The sequence below is a fragment of the Hippocampus zosterae genome, chromosome 21, assembly GCF_025434085.1.
Source record: "Hippocampus zosterae strain Florida chromosome 21, ASM2543408v3, whole genome shotgun sequence".
Lineage (NCBI taxonomy): Eukaryota > Metazoa > Chordata > Actinopteri > Syngnathiformes > Syngnathidae > Hippocampus > Hippocampus zosterae.
The window spans coordinates 1,951,296-1,964,656 of NC_067471.1; the positions used below are offsets into that span (position 1 = coordinate 1,951,296).

The 13,361-nt window shown below is 42.3% G+C and overlaps 1 protein-coding gene and 1 long non-coding RNA gene across 4 annotated transcripts in view; one reads left to right on the forward strand and one right to left on the reverse strand.

The window, feature by feature from the left end:
- Positions 1-8,546: 8,546 nt before the first annotated feature.
- LOC127593745 (gastrula zinc finger protein XlCGF57.1-like) overlaps positions 8,547-13,361 on the reverse strand; it is a 34,334-nt gene continuing 29,519 nt past the window's right edge. Inside the window, exon 5 of one of the 3 annotated variants that reach the window (XM_052055398.1) lies at positions 8,547-8,944. In XM_052055398.1, the coding sequence (XP_051911358.1) occupies positions 8,784-8,944 (161 nt within the window). In that variant the 3' untranslated portion in view covers positions 8,547-8,783. Of the gene's footprint in view, positions 8,945-13,047; positions 13,162-13,361 lie in introns of those variants that run through there. The other 2 variants (XM_052055396.1, XM_052055399.1) reach the window with 2 other exon arrangements.
- On the forward strand, positions 8,686-9,460 carry LOC127593769 (uncharacterized). The gene is made up of 3 exons (XR_007960496.1): positions 8,686-8,778; positions 8,861-8,944; positions 9,113-9,460. It is a non-coding gene; the product is annotated as an uncharacterized LOC127593769 (long non-coding RNA).

Consider the following 13,361-nt stretch of genomic DNA (forward strand, 5'->3'; position numbering starts at 1 on the left):
GTTCAAACTTCAAGCCATCGGTTATGCTTTTGGCATGCGTGCCCATCTCACAGCAGCAGTGAAAAAACAAGTCAAGCAAATGAACTCTGAGCTTGCCGTTATTCCCGTAGGCTTGACTAAAGAACTCCAACCACTGGACATCGGCATCAACCGGGCGTTCAAAGTAAAGTTGCGAACGGCATGGGAACAATGGATGATCGATGGCAAACACAACTTTACAAAGAGTGAGAGGCAGCGCTGGGCGAGTTACGCCACAATTTGCAAATGGATTGTGGCTGCTTGCACGAACGTGTCTGCTTGCACTGTTATTCGAGTTTTTGGCAAAGCCGTCATCATTTCTGTGGAGCCACATGGCAATGAGAGTGACTCTGACAACGAGAGGGAACGCAGCGTTTTTGATGGATTATGGTACTTGCACAATTGTTCAATTCTTTCTACACACACACGCGCTGCCACCATGGTTCGCTCTGTTCTTTACTTTCAAATGTGGGAAAGCTTCATACGAGAGAAATGTTGACTTTGCTGTTGCTGCTCCTTCTTTCCGCTCGGCAATGCGTAGCAACTCACACTTTAGCTTGTGATGCGTTCAATGACAACTGGGATGTGCAGTCCTCTGCTTCTGATACAGAGGATGAGGACTTTGATGGATTTCTGGGTGATAATTGATCGAAAAACGTGAGAAGATTGTACAATGGCTAAATAAAATACACCCGAACTCAGTTCTGCTATCGTTGCCTTTTTAAAATCGTGTTTTTTAGCTTGTATCTGTATGTCTTGGCACGCTACCGTATGCTTCGAGCTAACAAGGTTTTAAGCGTGCGCGCATGCATGCCGTATGTTTAAGCTGGTGTATGTTTTATCACTTTAAAACTGCGGCCAATAAGACGGTGCGTTTTGTCTATGTGTAAAATACAGAAATAGCACCCATTAATGAGACTGCGCCCAACCGTATGGTGCGGCGAATGGTTGTGAAAATACGGTAACTGACAACATTTTTTCGACGGAAAGAGCGGGCAGTGGGGAGCCTCCTTGCCCTCCGGAACACTTGCTGCAGGATACGCCCTGGGTCCATGGAGAAAATGGAGACCGGTGTGCCTGACAGTACTGTCCGTGGAGGATGTGGAAGACATCTACATCATTGGCCTTTTGATAACAGGTATGCTGCTGTTTGGTGTTGGCAGCTTGCTGTTCGATCGCAAAATTCAACCGACGGGAGCGGCTCTATTGGAAGTGAAGAAGCTGCCGGTCACTCTGGATGGCTTGGCGCGAATGTCCAACACTCAGACTCAAGCGATGACTGAGCTCAACCGCAATATTGTTGCGACTTTTGCGGTTTTGGAGCGACTCCGCGTGATTGAAAATACCATGGAGACGTTGGAATCCACGCTGCGAAAGAATTTTAGGATCTGAATAATTGGCGCCAGTAAGGAGATACTGACCAAGGACTCAAGGCTGTCTGGAATTGTTGGCGGCCATCTCTCCAAAACAAAATACGCATGGAGTCTAGGGCCCCCACCACCACCCCACTCCTTCTCGGCCATTGACTGATAAGCCGAGACTGTCTTCATGATGAGACCTCGACGAAGCAGATATGACCTGTACACGCATACACATACACGACTGGACAAGCACACGCGCATACACATCCTTGTTATCACCGTCTTCATCGCTCCGATTCTTTTTCCCCCGTGACATGGTTCGATAATGTGGAGCACAACTGCGACCATGCAGCTGGTCATTTTTCGGCCGTGTCGCGGTTACAAGACATGGAGGACACTGTGCATTGAGAATGCATGTAAGAAGGAAAACTTGCCATTCAAACGTTTTCTAAAGAACAAAAGCTGCTGAACGTAATGATGAGAGATTAAAAAAAGAACTAGTAAATATGATAGGATTAAGCAAAAGACAACATTAGCATACACTGTAAGAACACCACAGTGAGTCAGAACGCACAAGAAATTCTAGACAAAAATGATGCCTTGAAGAAAAATAAAAGATCCAGAATATTTTAGAGAATAAAAAATAATTTTCACTGACAAAATGCCTCATAATCATGAATGAATATAATGAAGCTTTTATCCACAGTGGTACAGAACTCGTGAAAGAAATTCCAGAGTCGAGGATTAACTATGAAAAAGATAAATATGGACAGTAGTCCATCTTTTTTTGTCTATGACTGGCCAGCAACCACTTCAGGGTGTCCCGAATGTGCTGCCCCAATACAGCTGGGATAAGATCCAGCATGCCTGCCGCCCTTCTGAGGGTAAAATGGATCATAATTTGAAAGGATGGATTATGTTTTTCCGTTCACAGACCTCGCAGCTCAAATGGCAATCAAAAATTCCATTCTGACCATATTTGAGACATGTTATAATTGGTTTGGTTTGGTGTGTTTATTGAACATAAAACATATACAGTAATAATTTGACAGAAAATAAGGTAGATAAAATAGTAAAAAGAAAGAAATCAGTCTTCATTCAACACAGTTATTATGTTCAAGGGAGTAGGAAGAAGTAAAAAAACGTACCTAGTCCTACCCCGTTATGTGTTTATATCTAATAAATCATTTTTATATCAATCAGAAAAGAAAAAAGTAAGAAGAAAGAAGTCTCCATTAAGGCTCATACTTTACCCTTAACCGTGATATTTTTACAATTTTTGGTTTGTATTGGGATTATATATATCCACACCCTGGCACCCTTGTGTCAATTTTCTCTTGTATTCATAATGGATATTTCACTACCTTTCTCTAATTATCAACTTAGATCTGATTTATCATTATATTTAATGTTTAGAATTTATCATTTTAACTCTGATTGATGTAGGTTGTTTGTACTATTTTTTTGAATTAATTTTTGAACTCAGCAAGCGATTTACTCATTTTGAGGTCCGTTTCGAAAGTATTCCACAGATTAACACCTTTGATAGATACACTTCTTTGCTTGATGTTTGTTCTTGTTTTGAGTTTTTTGAATAAGTTGGTACCTCTTAAATCATAGCTGCTTTCTCGAATTTCGAAAAACTTCTGAATGTTTTGGCAGAGCAGGTTATTGTGTGCTTTGTACATTAATTGGGCGATTTTAAAGTCAACCAGGTCATGAAATTTCATCGTATTTAATTTGATAAATAGTGGATTTGTGGGTTCCATATATTTTGATCTATTAATAAGTCGAATTGCTTTTTTTGGTAGTTTTAGATTAGGGAGGGTGTTTGTTTTGCAGGCATTTCCCCATATTTCCACACAGAAGGTCATATATGGTAATAATAATTAAGTGTAGAATGTGTACAAAGATGTCTTATTTAGCACTTTTGGTTTTGTAGAGGGCGCAGAAAGTACCATCGAAAGTTGATAGGGCAGACATTCGAATGAGACGTCGCCGCCGCGGAGGGCCACGACGGAGAAGAGGAGGGCGGCCCGGTACTCCAGTGGTTAGCACGTTGGCTTCACAGTGCAGAGGTACCGGGTTCGATTCCAGCTCTGGCCTCCCTGTGTGGGGTTTTCTCCGGGTGGTCCGGTTTCCTCCCACATTCCAAAAACTTCCAAAAAGCTTGATGTTTGATTGGTCTTGTGCCAAATCAAGACAATTAACTTCGAATTTCTGTCAAACCATTTTTTAAATTTGTTTAATTTGTTTTCTACGGTTGTCAGGAGCTGTTTCAGATTTATTCCAAAACAATAGAATGTTGTATCATCAGCAAATAGGACACATTTAAATTGTTTTGAGGCTTTGCAGATATAATTTATATATAAGACGAATAGTTTTGGACCAAGCACTGACCCCTCAGGAACTCCGTGAGTGATTTTCAGTTGATTCGTTTTTTTATTGTTGAGTTGCACGTACTGATATCTGTTTTCTAAATAACTTTGTATCCATTTATAAGCTACACCTCTAATGCCATATCTTTCTAGTTTTTTCAATAATATACTGTGATCTATTGTGTCAAAAGCTTTCTTTAGATCTAGGAAAACCCCAACAGTAAATTCTTTGTTGTCTATATTTGTGGCTATTGCTTCCACAAACTCCATAACTGCCATTGAGGTGGTCCGTTTTTCCCTGAAGCCATATTAATTCTTACTTAACAGCGTATGCTTTTGTATAAATCTATCAAGTCTGCGAGAAAATAGTTTTTCTAATATTTTTGAGAATTGTGGTAGTCGTGATATTGGTCTATAATCTGTAAACAGATGTCTTTCTCCACTATTATAGGTTGGAATAACTTTAGCAATTTTCATTTTTGATGGAAAGATAACAGCTTTAAATGACAGGTTCCATATGTGCGTGAAAGGTCGCACTACATATTCTATAATCTGCTTGATTATTGTCATATCAATATTAAAGCAATCAGTTGACTTTATATTTTTAAAAGTTTTTATATTTGATAGTTCTTCTTGTTTTACAGCAGTAAGGAACGTCGTGGAGGTTTTTTTCTATGCATCTATCTATTTCAAACAAGTTCGTTGGATCGGGAATTTGTTTTGCTCGGTTACTGCCGATGTTGACAAAATACTCATTAAATTCAGTTGCTATTTCTGCAGTTTTTTCCAGAATAGTATTTTTGCCTTTGATAAAATACTCTGGATAATCCATTTTTTAGGACTATTTCTGATTACTTGGTTAAGTATTTTCCATATTTCCTGTGTTTTACTTTTATTCTGCTCTAACAGTGCATGATAATGATCTCTTTTCCTTGTTCTTATAATATTTACTAGTTTATTTTTATAGGTCTTATATTTTCTTTCTGCATCTTCATTTCTCAATTTTAAAAACAATTTATATAAATTGTTTTTCTTTTTACATGTGTTTTCTATGCCTTTCGTTATCCATGGCTTATTTGGGTCTTTATGCCTTTTGGAGACTTTAGTTAATGGAAAATGTTTATCATATAAGGAGATTATGGTAGACTGAAATACTTCAAACGCTGTATTTGGGTCTTCGTTTGAATAGACCTCGGTCCAGTTTTGTTTTTCTAGGTCTTGCTTAAAAGCATCGATGGAGCGTTGGGTTCTTAGTCTTATTTCTGTTATGTGAGTTGTTGACTTTGCTTTTCTATCAAAATAATAAGAAAAGCGCCCCTACACACCTGCCCGGCGCCTCAGGTCTGTGGACCAGTCTTTGTTAGAAGTACCAAGAACTAAACTGAGGCTCAGAGGGGATCGAGCCTTTTCTGTTGCTAGTCCCTCTCTCTGGAATGACCTCCCACTGAACATTCGGCAAGCCTCCTCGCTGCCCATATTTAAAGCCCTCCTCAAAACTCACTTGTATTCTTTGGCGTTCGACTCAGCATGACTTAGATTTGTTCTTGATTTTACTGCTTGGTGCTTTCTACCGATTATTATTATTATTACCGATTTGTCTTTTTATTGTGCATGTTAAATCGCTCCATGTACAGCACTTTTTATGCAGCGATGGGTGTTTGAAAGTGCTCTATAAATACTGTTGACTTGACTTGAGGTTTAATAAGTCAATGTTATAGTCACCACATATTATTCGTGTTTTCTTATAGTTGTCGTAACTGAGCACATCGGTTAGTTTTTTATTGAATGTGTCAATACATGATCCTGGTGTCCTATAGATGCAACTTTTGATGATATTTGATGCCTTTTTATTATGTATTTCAGAGGTTAGACATTCCATTAGGTTTTATACTGTGTTTGTCAATCTCTCGATTTTACTGCATTTACGTGCTTTGTCTACATATATTGCAACCCCCCCTCCTTTTTTGTTTTCTCTATTAATTGCAAACATTTCATAACCTTCTATTTCCATTTCAGTTGTTTTATCTTCATCAAGCCAAGTTTCCGATATGGCAATTATTTTAAATTTATTGAATTTAGTCAGGTATTCTTTGATTTTTGTGAAGTTTTTATAGAGACTTCTACTGTTTATGTGTATTACTGAAAGTGCATTTTCCAATTTTATATTAGTGTTGAATTCTTCATCCAGATACCCTTTGTTTCTTCTTGAAGAAGTTACTTTCTGGGTCCAAATTGTTCTCGGGATCGAATAGCTTATAGACAATATCTTCAAAGGGTTGGAAGTCCATGTTCTTGGGATGTGAATTTCCCGCTCCCACGCGGTCGTCGCTGGCTCCCTCGCGGTCGTCGTTGGTTCCCTCGCTGTCGTTGCTCGCTCTCTCGCCGTCATCGCTGGCTGCCTCGCTGTTGCCGCTGGCTCTCTCGCGGTTGCTGGCTGGACGTCTCCTGGGTCCTTCGTGGTCGCTGCCTCCCTTGCGGTCATCACCGACTCCCTCACGCACACTGACTGGTTTTCTCCCGGCCCCCTCAGGCTCGCTGGCTGGCTGAGTGTCTCCCAGTTATCTCGCGGTCGCTGGCTCCCCTGCAGTCGTCACTGGTTTCCTCTCGGTCGTCTCTGGCTCGCTTGCGGTGTTCGCTGGCTCCCTCGCGGTGGTCGCTGGCTGGTTGTCTCCCGTCTTCCTCACCGTCGCTGGCTTTTCTGCAGTCGTCGTTGGCTTCCTCGCGGTCGTCACTGGCTCCCTCACGGTCGGTCATTGCTGGCTCCCTCGCGGTCGGTCGGTCTTGAAAAAGTTATTGTCCGGGTCCAAGTTGTTCTCAGGGTCAAATGTCTTGTGGTCAGTAGGGTTGGAAGTCATCAAAGGGTTGGAAGGGTCATCAAAGGGTTCGAAGTCCATGTGTTTTGGTATGTGAATTTCCTGCTTCAGTAGGGTCAGAGTTTCTGTCGTCGGGTGGTGAACAATTCTCAGTATGCTGCTTGATTGTGTTGAACTCGAGCCTGTTGTGTTGGAGTACTGGTGCGGGGGTGGACGATAAGTTTGTCGTATCTTAAGTAGGCAGTTTCCCCTCTGTTCTGTGCAGCTATTAATTTTGGGAGGAGCTCTTTTCTTTTTTGTTGTACGGCATCTGTAAAGTCTCCGTTGATGTATTGTAGATGTTGGAGCCTTTTAAGTATTTGGCTTTTTGTAGGATCCTTGATCTTTCCTTGTAATTTAGAAATTTCACCACAACTGGCCTCGGTCGAGGTCTTCCAGGTTCTTGTCTTCCTGTGCGGTGAGCTCTCTCCATCTCAATTTGCCCCTGTATCAGCAGCTTCTCCTTGAGGATTTTTAAAAACTTTTTCCTATGTTTCAGTCCACGTTTCTCCCGGTTTTTCCTCAATTCCATCAATTACTAAGTTGTTTCTTCTTGACTGTCCTTCCAAGTAGTCCACCTTGTCCGTTAATACAAGCATGCCGTCACATACTTTGTAGAATTCCGTTTGCATGTCTTTGGAATGGCCAGTTTGACAGATTAGATTTTTTTTAATGTCGTCTACCTCTTTTTGGGTAAAGTTGATGCTGGTTTTTATTTCTTGGACTTCCCTGGTAAAAGTGTCAAGTCGTGAGTTTGTTGAGTCTAGTCATCTTGACAAATCCTTTGAAATTTTCCTGTTGTTGTTACAAGAACGCCGTAAAAAGCTCTTTTTGTTGCTGGAGTAATTTGTTTACTTGAGTGAGGGTTAGGAAGTCCTCATCCTGCTTTGTGTCTTGCTTCTGTTTGGGTGGCATTTTGTCGGGTCTCGTTGCTAGCTTGTATGCTAGTTTGTGACGTGTACAGTGGGCTTGCTGCTGGGTGTTTCTAACGTGGCAAGTGGGTTTGTCGGCTCCCTCACGCTCGCTGGAGTTTGCTGGTTGGTCTCTGGTGGTGGGTTCTAATGAAGGTAAACATTGAAATACAGGAAAACCTTCTGTTTTAGGGTTTCTAGTTTTATATTTCACTGCTGGGTACCAATCATGAATCTCACCGATGTTGAGGTAGGGATTTGAAGAAGACTCAGCTTATCCAAGATTTTGAAGCAAAGAGAACTTTATTGGCCAGCGAGCAACACAGAGTATCAAACAACAATTCATATAGCTCCATCACACATTTCATGACAAAATGGAAGATGTCCATTTTATTCAGGATCGCATCCAATAAAAGGCGATGCAACACATCACTTGATGCACGGTGTGCTATCCAGACAAGGATAAAACTTGAAAAAAAACGAAACAAAACAAAAAACATAAGAATTAATTAAAATGACCAAACCTCTATGAGAACTAATGAGAACAAACTACATTCAAATGTTGCAAATAAAAAACTAACTGTAATAAAGAATTCAAAAGTATTATAACGCTGATAACAATGCTAGATTTTCTAATTTATTACAATAACCACAAAGGTCAAAGAAACTTTTCAATGCACTGAAGGAAAAGGCATCTCATCATCCCAGTAAGAAGGTACATAAAATACAATCAGCCTGATGAAAAATGTCATTGATCACTGTTAATCTCATCATCAAATTTGTGATTCTTAATCTGAGACATCCACGAGAATCTTTGGCCACAAACTGAACAGGAAAAAGGTTTCTCACGAGTGTGCGTTCTTATGCGCTGAATTAAGTGTCCTTTCTGAGAGAATCTTTGGCCACAAATTGAGCAGGAAAAATATTTCTTACCAGTGTGCGTTTTTTCATGATTATTTACACTTCCCTTCTGAGAGAATCTTTGGCCATAATCTGAACAGGCAAACGGTTTCTCACCACCGTGTATTTTCGTGTTTTTTCAAGCTTCCCTGCTGAGAGAATCTTTGGCCACAAACTGAAGAGGCAAATGTTTATTCACCAGCGTGGGCTAGAATGTGCCTTTTTAAGTTACTGTTACAAGAGAATTTGTTATCATAAACTAAGCAGGCAAGAGGCTTCTCACTTGTGTGTGTTCCGGTGTGTGTTTTTAAGGTTTTCTTCTGAGAGAATCTTTGGCCACAATCTGAACAAGCAAAAGGTTTCTCACCAATGTGTGTTCTTTTGTGAACATTTAAGTGTCCCTTCCGAAAGAATCTGGTAACAAACTGAGCAGGCAAAAGGTTTCTCACCAGTGTGTATTCTTTTGTGAACATTTAAGTGTCCCACCCGAGAGAATCTTTGGTAACAAACTGAGCAGGCAAACGGTTTTTCACCAGTGTGGGTTCCTGCGTGACTTTTTAAGCTTCCCTGATGGGAGAATCTTTGCCCACAGTCGATGCAAGCAAAAGGTTTCTCACCAGTGTGAATTCTTTTATGAACATTTAAGTGTCCCTTTTGAGAAATTCTTTGGCCACAAACTGTGCAGGGAAAAGGTTTCTCACCAGTGTGGGTTCTTTTATGAACATTTAAGTCTCCCTTTCGAGAAAATCTTTGGCCACTAACTGTGCAGGCAAAACGTTTCTCACCAGTGTGTATTCTTTGATGAATATTTAAGTGTCCCTTTTGAGAAAATCTTTGGCCACAAACTGTGCAGGGAAAAGTTTCTCACCAGTGTAAGAGCTCATATGTCTTTTCAAAGAACTCTTCCAAGTAAACATCTTCCCACACTGAGAAGAGTTGCAGGGTTTGTTGTCAGTGCGACATGTCAGATCACCATCAGATTCTTCATTCTCCTCCTCCTCCTCAACGCTTGATGATGTGTCACCTGTGCTGTTGCATTGTGGGACTTTCGGGTAGAGTGAACGCTGGCGCGTTTTGGTTGCCGCTGCTCTCCCACAAACTTTTGTGTTTTATGGTGTTTTTACGGTGTTTTTATGCTCGATTGTTTTCCTGTTTCGCATGGAATCACGATCATCATCTCACAGTCATTCCACCCAGCCCCCATTTACGCCTGCCTCGCACTCTCAACTATCTTCGACTTTTTCGTCCCGGCGTCTCAGCGTCCTACCTCTCAACCTGTCGCTCCTACATCGCCCTGTCAAGGATCTGCTCCAGTACTCGGTGGCCGAGCTCCTTCGGCTCCGCTTCCAATGGCTGGGCCCTCCTCCTGCTCTACACCGGCTCCCGGACATCGTTCGCTTTCCTTCCCGGAAATATATTCATCGTGGGTCTCGTCGGGGCTTCCAACACCATCACAACCTTCTGGTCTTCCTCCCGTCGGCCATCCAGAAACGCCGGCCGATCCGTCGACCATTGTGCGTTAGCCGGCTTGGCTAGGTCGGCTAACGGTCCCTGCAGCAGCGAGACTGCCGCCGTCAACTTCGGGCTACTTAACATCCGTTCGCTTAGCGTAAAAACACCTCTTCTCACGGACCGTAAGCTTGACATTCTTTGCTTAAATGAAACCTGGCAAACTCCCGGGTACTTCTCAAAGCTGAATGATTCCACTCCCCCGGGATTTGTTTACATTTCCAAGCCCCGCGAGTCTGGTCGCGGAGGAGGTCTCGCGATACTATACCACGAGAAGTAGAAAGTACTTCCGGTTTCTCTCCCGCCACTTTCCTCCTTTGAATGCCTTGCCTGTCAAATATCCGGACCCATTCCCACGATTATTGCCACAGTGTACCGCTCCCCCAAACCCCACCGCGACTTTTTAAATGAAGTGTCTACTGTCCTCACCCATCTCTCCTCTCTGTCACCAAATGTAATAATCCTGGGAGATTTTAATATACATATGGACAACACTGCTCTTCCTCTCACCATTGGCTTCACTTCTTCAATTAACAGTTTTGGTTTTGATCAATTTGTAGATTTTCCCACACACATCAAAGGTTGCACCCTGGATCTGATCTGCTGCTCTGGTATTTCCCCCTCCAACTGTACTGCTGACGAACTTCCAATCACGGACCACTTCCTTATCTCATTCAACATTACACTACAGCTCTCAAATGCCAAATCACCCCGGACCATTGTTTACCGTAATATTAGAGACATTAACATTGACTCTCTCACTGCATGGCTGACCACTCTGACTCCGGACATTGATTCCACTCCTGATGATTTGGTTTTCCGATATAACTCTGGTCTCACCAGCATCCTCAATACGCTCGCCCCTGTCACAGTGCAGAGGTACCGGGTTCGATTCCAGCTCCGGCCTCCCTGTGTGGAGTTTGCATGTTCTCCCCGGGCCTGCGTGGGTTTTCTCCGGGTGCTCCGGTTTCCTCCCACATTCCAAAAACATGCGTGGCAGGCTGATTGAACACTCCAAATTGTCCCTAGGTGTGAGTGTGCTCCAAATTGTCCCTAGGTGTGAGTGTGAGTGCGAATGGTTGTTCGTTTCTGTGTGCCCTGCGATTGGCTGGCAACCGATTCAGGGTGTCCCCCGCCTACTGCCCGAAGACAGCTGGGATAGGCTCCAGCACCCCCTGCGACCCTAGTGAGGATCAAGCAGCTCGGAAGATGAATGAATGAATGAATGAATGAATGAATTTTACATGAATATTTTTCACTTGGTGCAGTTATTCACACATAATCTCTCACACAATATTACTGTCCATCAATAACGGTGAAAAAAATATTTTGTCACACAACAGCTGCTTTAAAACCCTCATAGTGCACCGCTTGCAATAAATGTAAAATGATGTCTTTGAATCAAAGGCATTCAGAAAAACACGAGAGAGATGAAACTTATGGAGGGGTTCTAAAATGGCCTAAATTTCATGACGTCACCGGCTGATAATTCTCAGGCATTGCAGCAATAATAAAAAAACGTTTTGATACCTTAATCTTCACAATTTACATATTTTGCACCATAGCGACCAATTATAATTCATATTTTTGAATGCATCGTAAACCTAATGTGTATACATGCATTTCACGCGATTTTTACGTCAATCGCTTTGTTTTCGCTTGGACAGACGTAAGCCTGCCACATTGTTGGGTTGAGGTCATTCCAATTTTGCAACTTTAGGTGGCGGCAGAGGATCGCAAATGAGTTTGCCTTTTTGCAGGAGGCGTCAAACCAATGCATTTTACATGAACACGTCCGGTCGGAGGCGGCCCGGTAGTCCAGTGGTTAGCACGTCGGCTTCACAGTGCAGAGGTACCGGGTTCGATTCTGGCTCCGGCCTCCCTGTGTGGAGTTTGCATGTTCTCCCCGGGCCTGCGTGGGTTTTCTCCGGGTGCTCCGGATTCCTCCCACATTCCAAAAACATGCGTGGCAGGCTGATTGAACACTCTAAATTGTCCCTAGGTGTGAGTGTGAGTGCGGATGGTTGTTCGTTTCTGTGTGCCCTGCGATTGGCTGGCAACCGATTCAGGGTGTCCCCCGCCTACTGCCCAAAGACAGCTGGGATAGGCTCCAGCACCCCCCGCGACCCTAGTGAGGATCAAGCGGCTCGGAAGATGAATGAATGAACGTTCGGTCGGGATTGTTAGTCGGGCTTGGTTGGGACCTCCAGACACAATTTTTTTTCCCTTTTGCAAAAAATAAAGAATAAAAAATCCCAAAGAACTAATAAAAACTATATATGTATGGATAGCACAGATGCCTCTGAACATTTTAAGTGTTTGAAAAAAAAAAATAATGTTTTTATAACACAAAATACATCATTACAAAAATTGTAAAATGCGTAACTTAAGGCCTTTTTAATTTGGAGCACACAAGGGTTAAATTTTTTCTCGCGAGATTAATAAGTTTCATCTCTCGTGTTTTTCTGAATGCCTTTGCCTTTGATTCAAAGACATCATTTTACATTTATCGCAAGCGGTGCACTACGAGGGTTAATCCCATTAAAATTCATTTAAATTAATGCCAATAAAAACGCGCTTAACTGACAGCTCTAATATTTAGATTTGCTGATGTGAAATAAAACTGCAGTGAAAAGGCACAGGTTGCAGCAGATAGTTCTCTGCTGCAATTAAGAGGGCGTATGTGAGCAAACAGGTATGTTGTGCTGTTCTTCTGCGCAGAGGCGCCAGGTGAGTCAAGTGCAATCCTTTTTTTAATTTGCTACGTCGGACTGCCAAAACGGAAGAAGAGGACTGCCTCACCAACCATGAACCTCACCGCACTCCACTAGTGTGCGCGCATGTTTTCACGATCTGATACTGGAGCTCAGAAGGCATCTGCTTTTGAGTCTTCCTGGTGGTTTCCGATACCTTTTGTTGTCATGTGTTGACATGAGCTGCTGCATGGAGCCTCTCTGTCTGCCTCATCAGAATCAGAATCATCTTTATTGGCCAAGTATGTAGAACACACAAGGAATTTGTCTCCGGTATAACACGCTGCACTAGTATCATCGTAAACAACAAAATCATTGAACCATTTTAGAGTATACCAGTAGTTTTGTAGTAAACTACTGTGGAGGAGAATGTTACATTATTACATCAGGCGCCGACAGCGATGGCAGCCTCGGTCACACACAGGCTCATTTGTACTCTTCAGAAGGACACCAGTAAAGGGCACCTTGCAGATAACCTCCTTTGATGTCAGGAGGCTCATCTAGAGGTAAATCAATTAACTTGATTTACAGGCCCGAGCCCGAAGCAAACCCGAAATTTCATATTCCATTTTTGAGGACTCGTGAGGAGGAGGGGCGATTTATGAAAACAAATTAAAGTCTGTCTTTTCTAACGAAATCTAAGTTAAACAAGACTGTATAAACATTTACATATTTTATA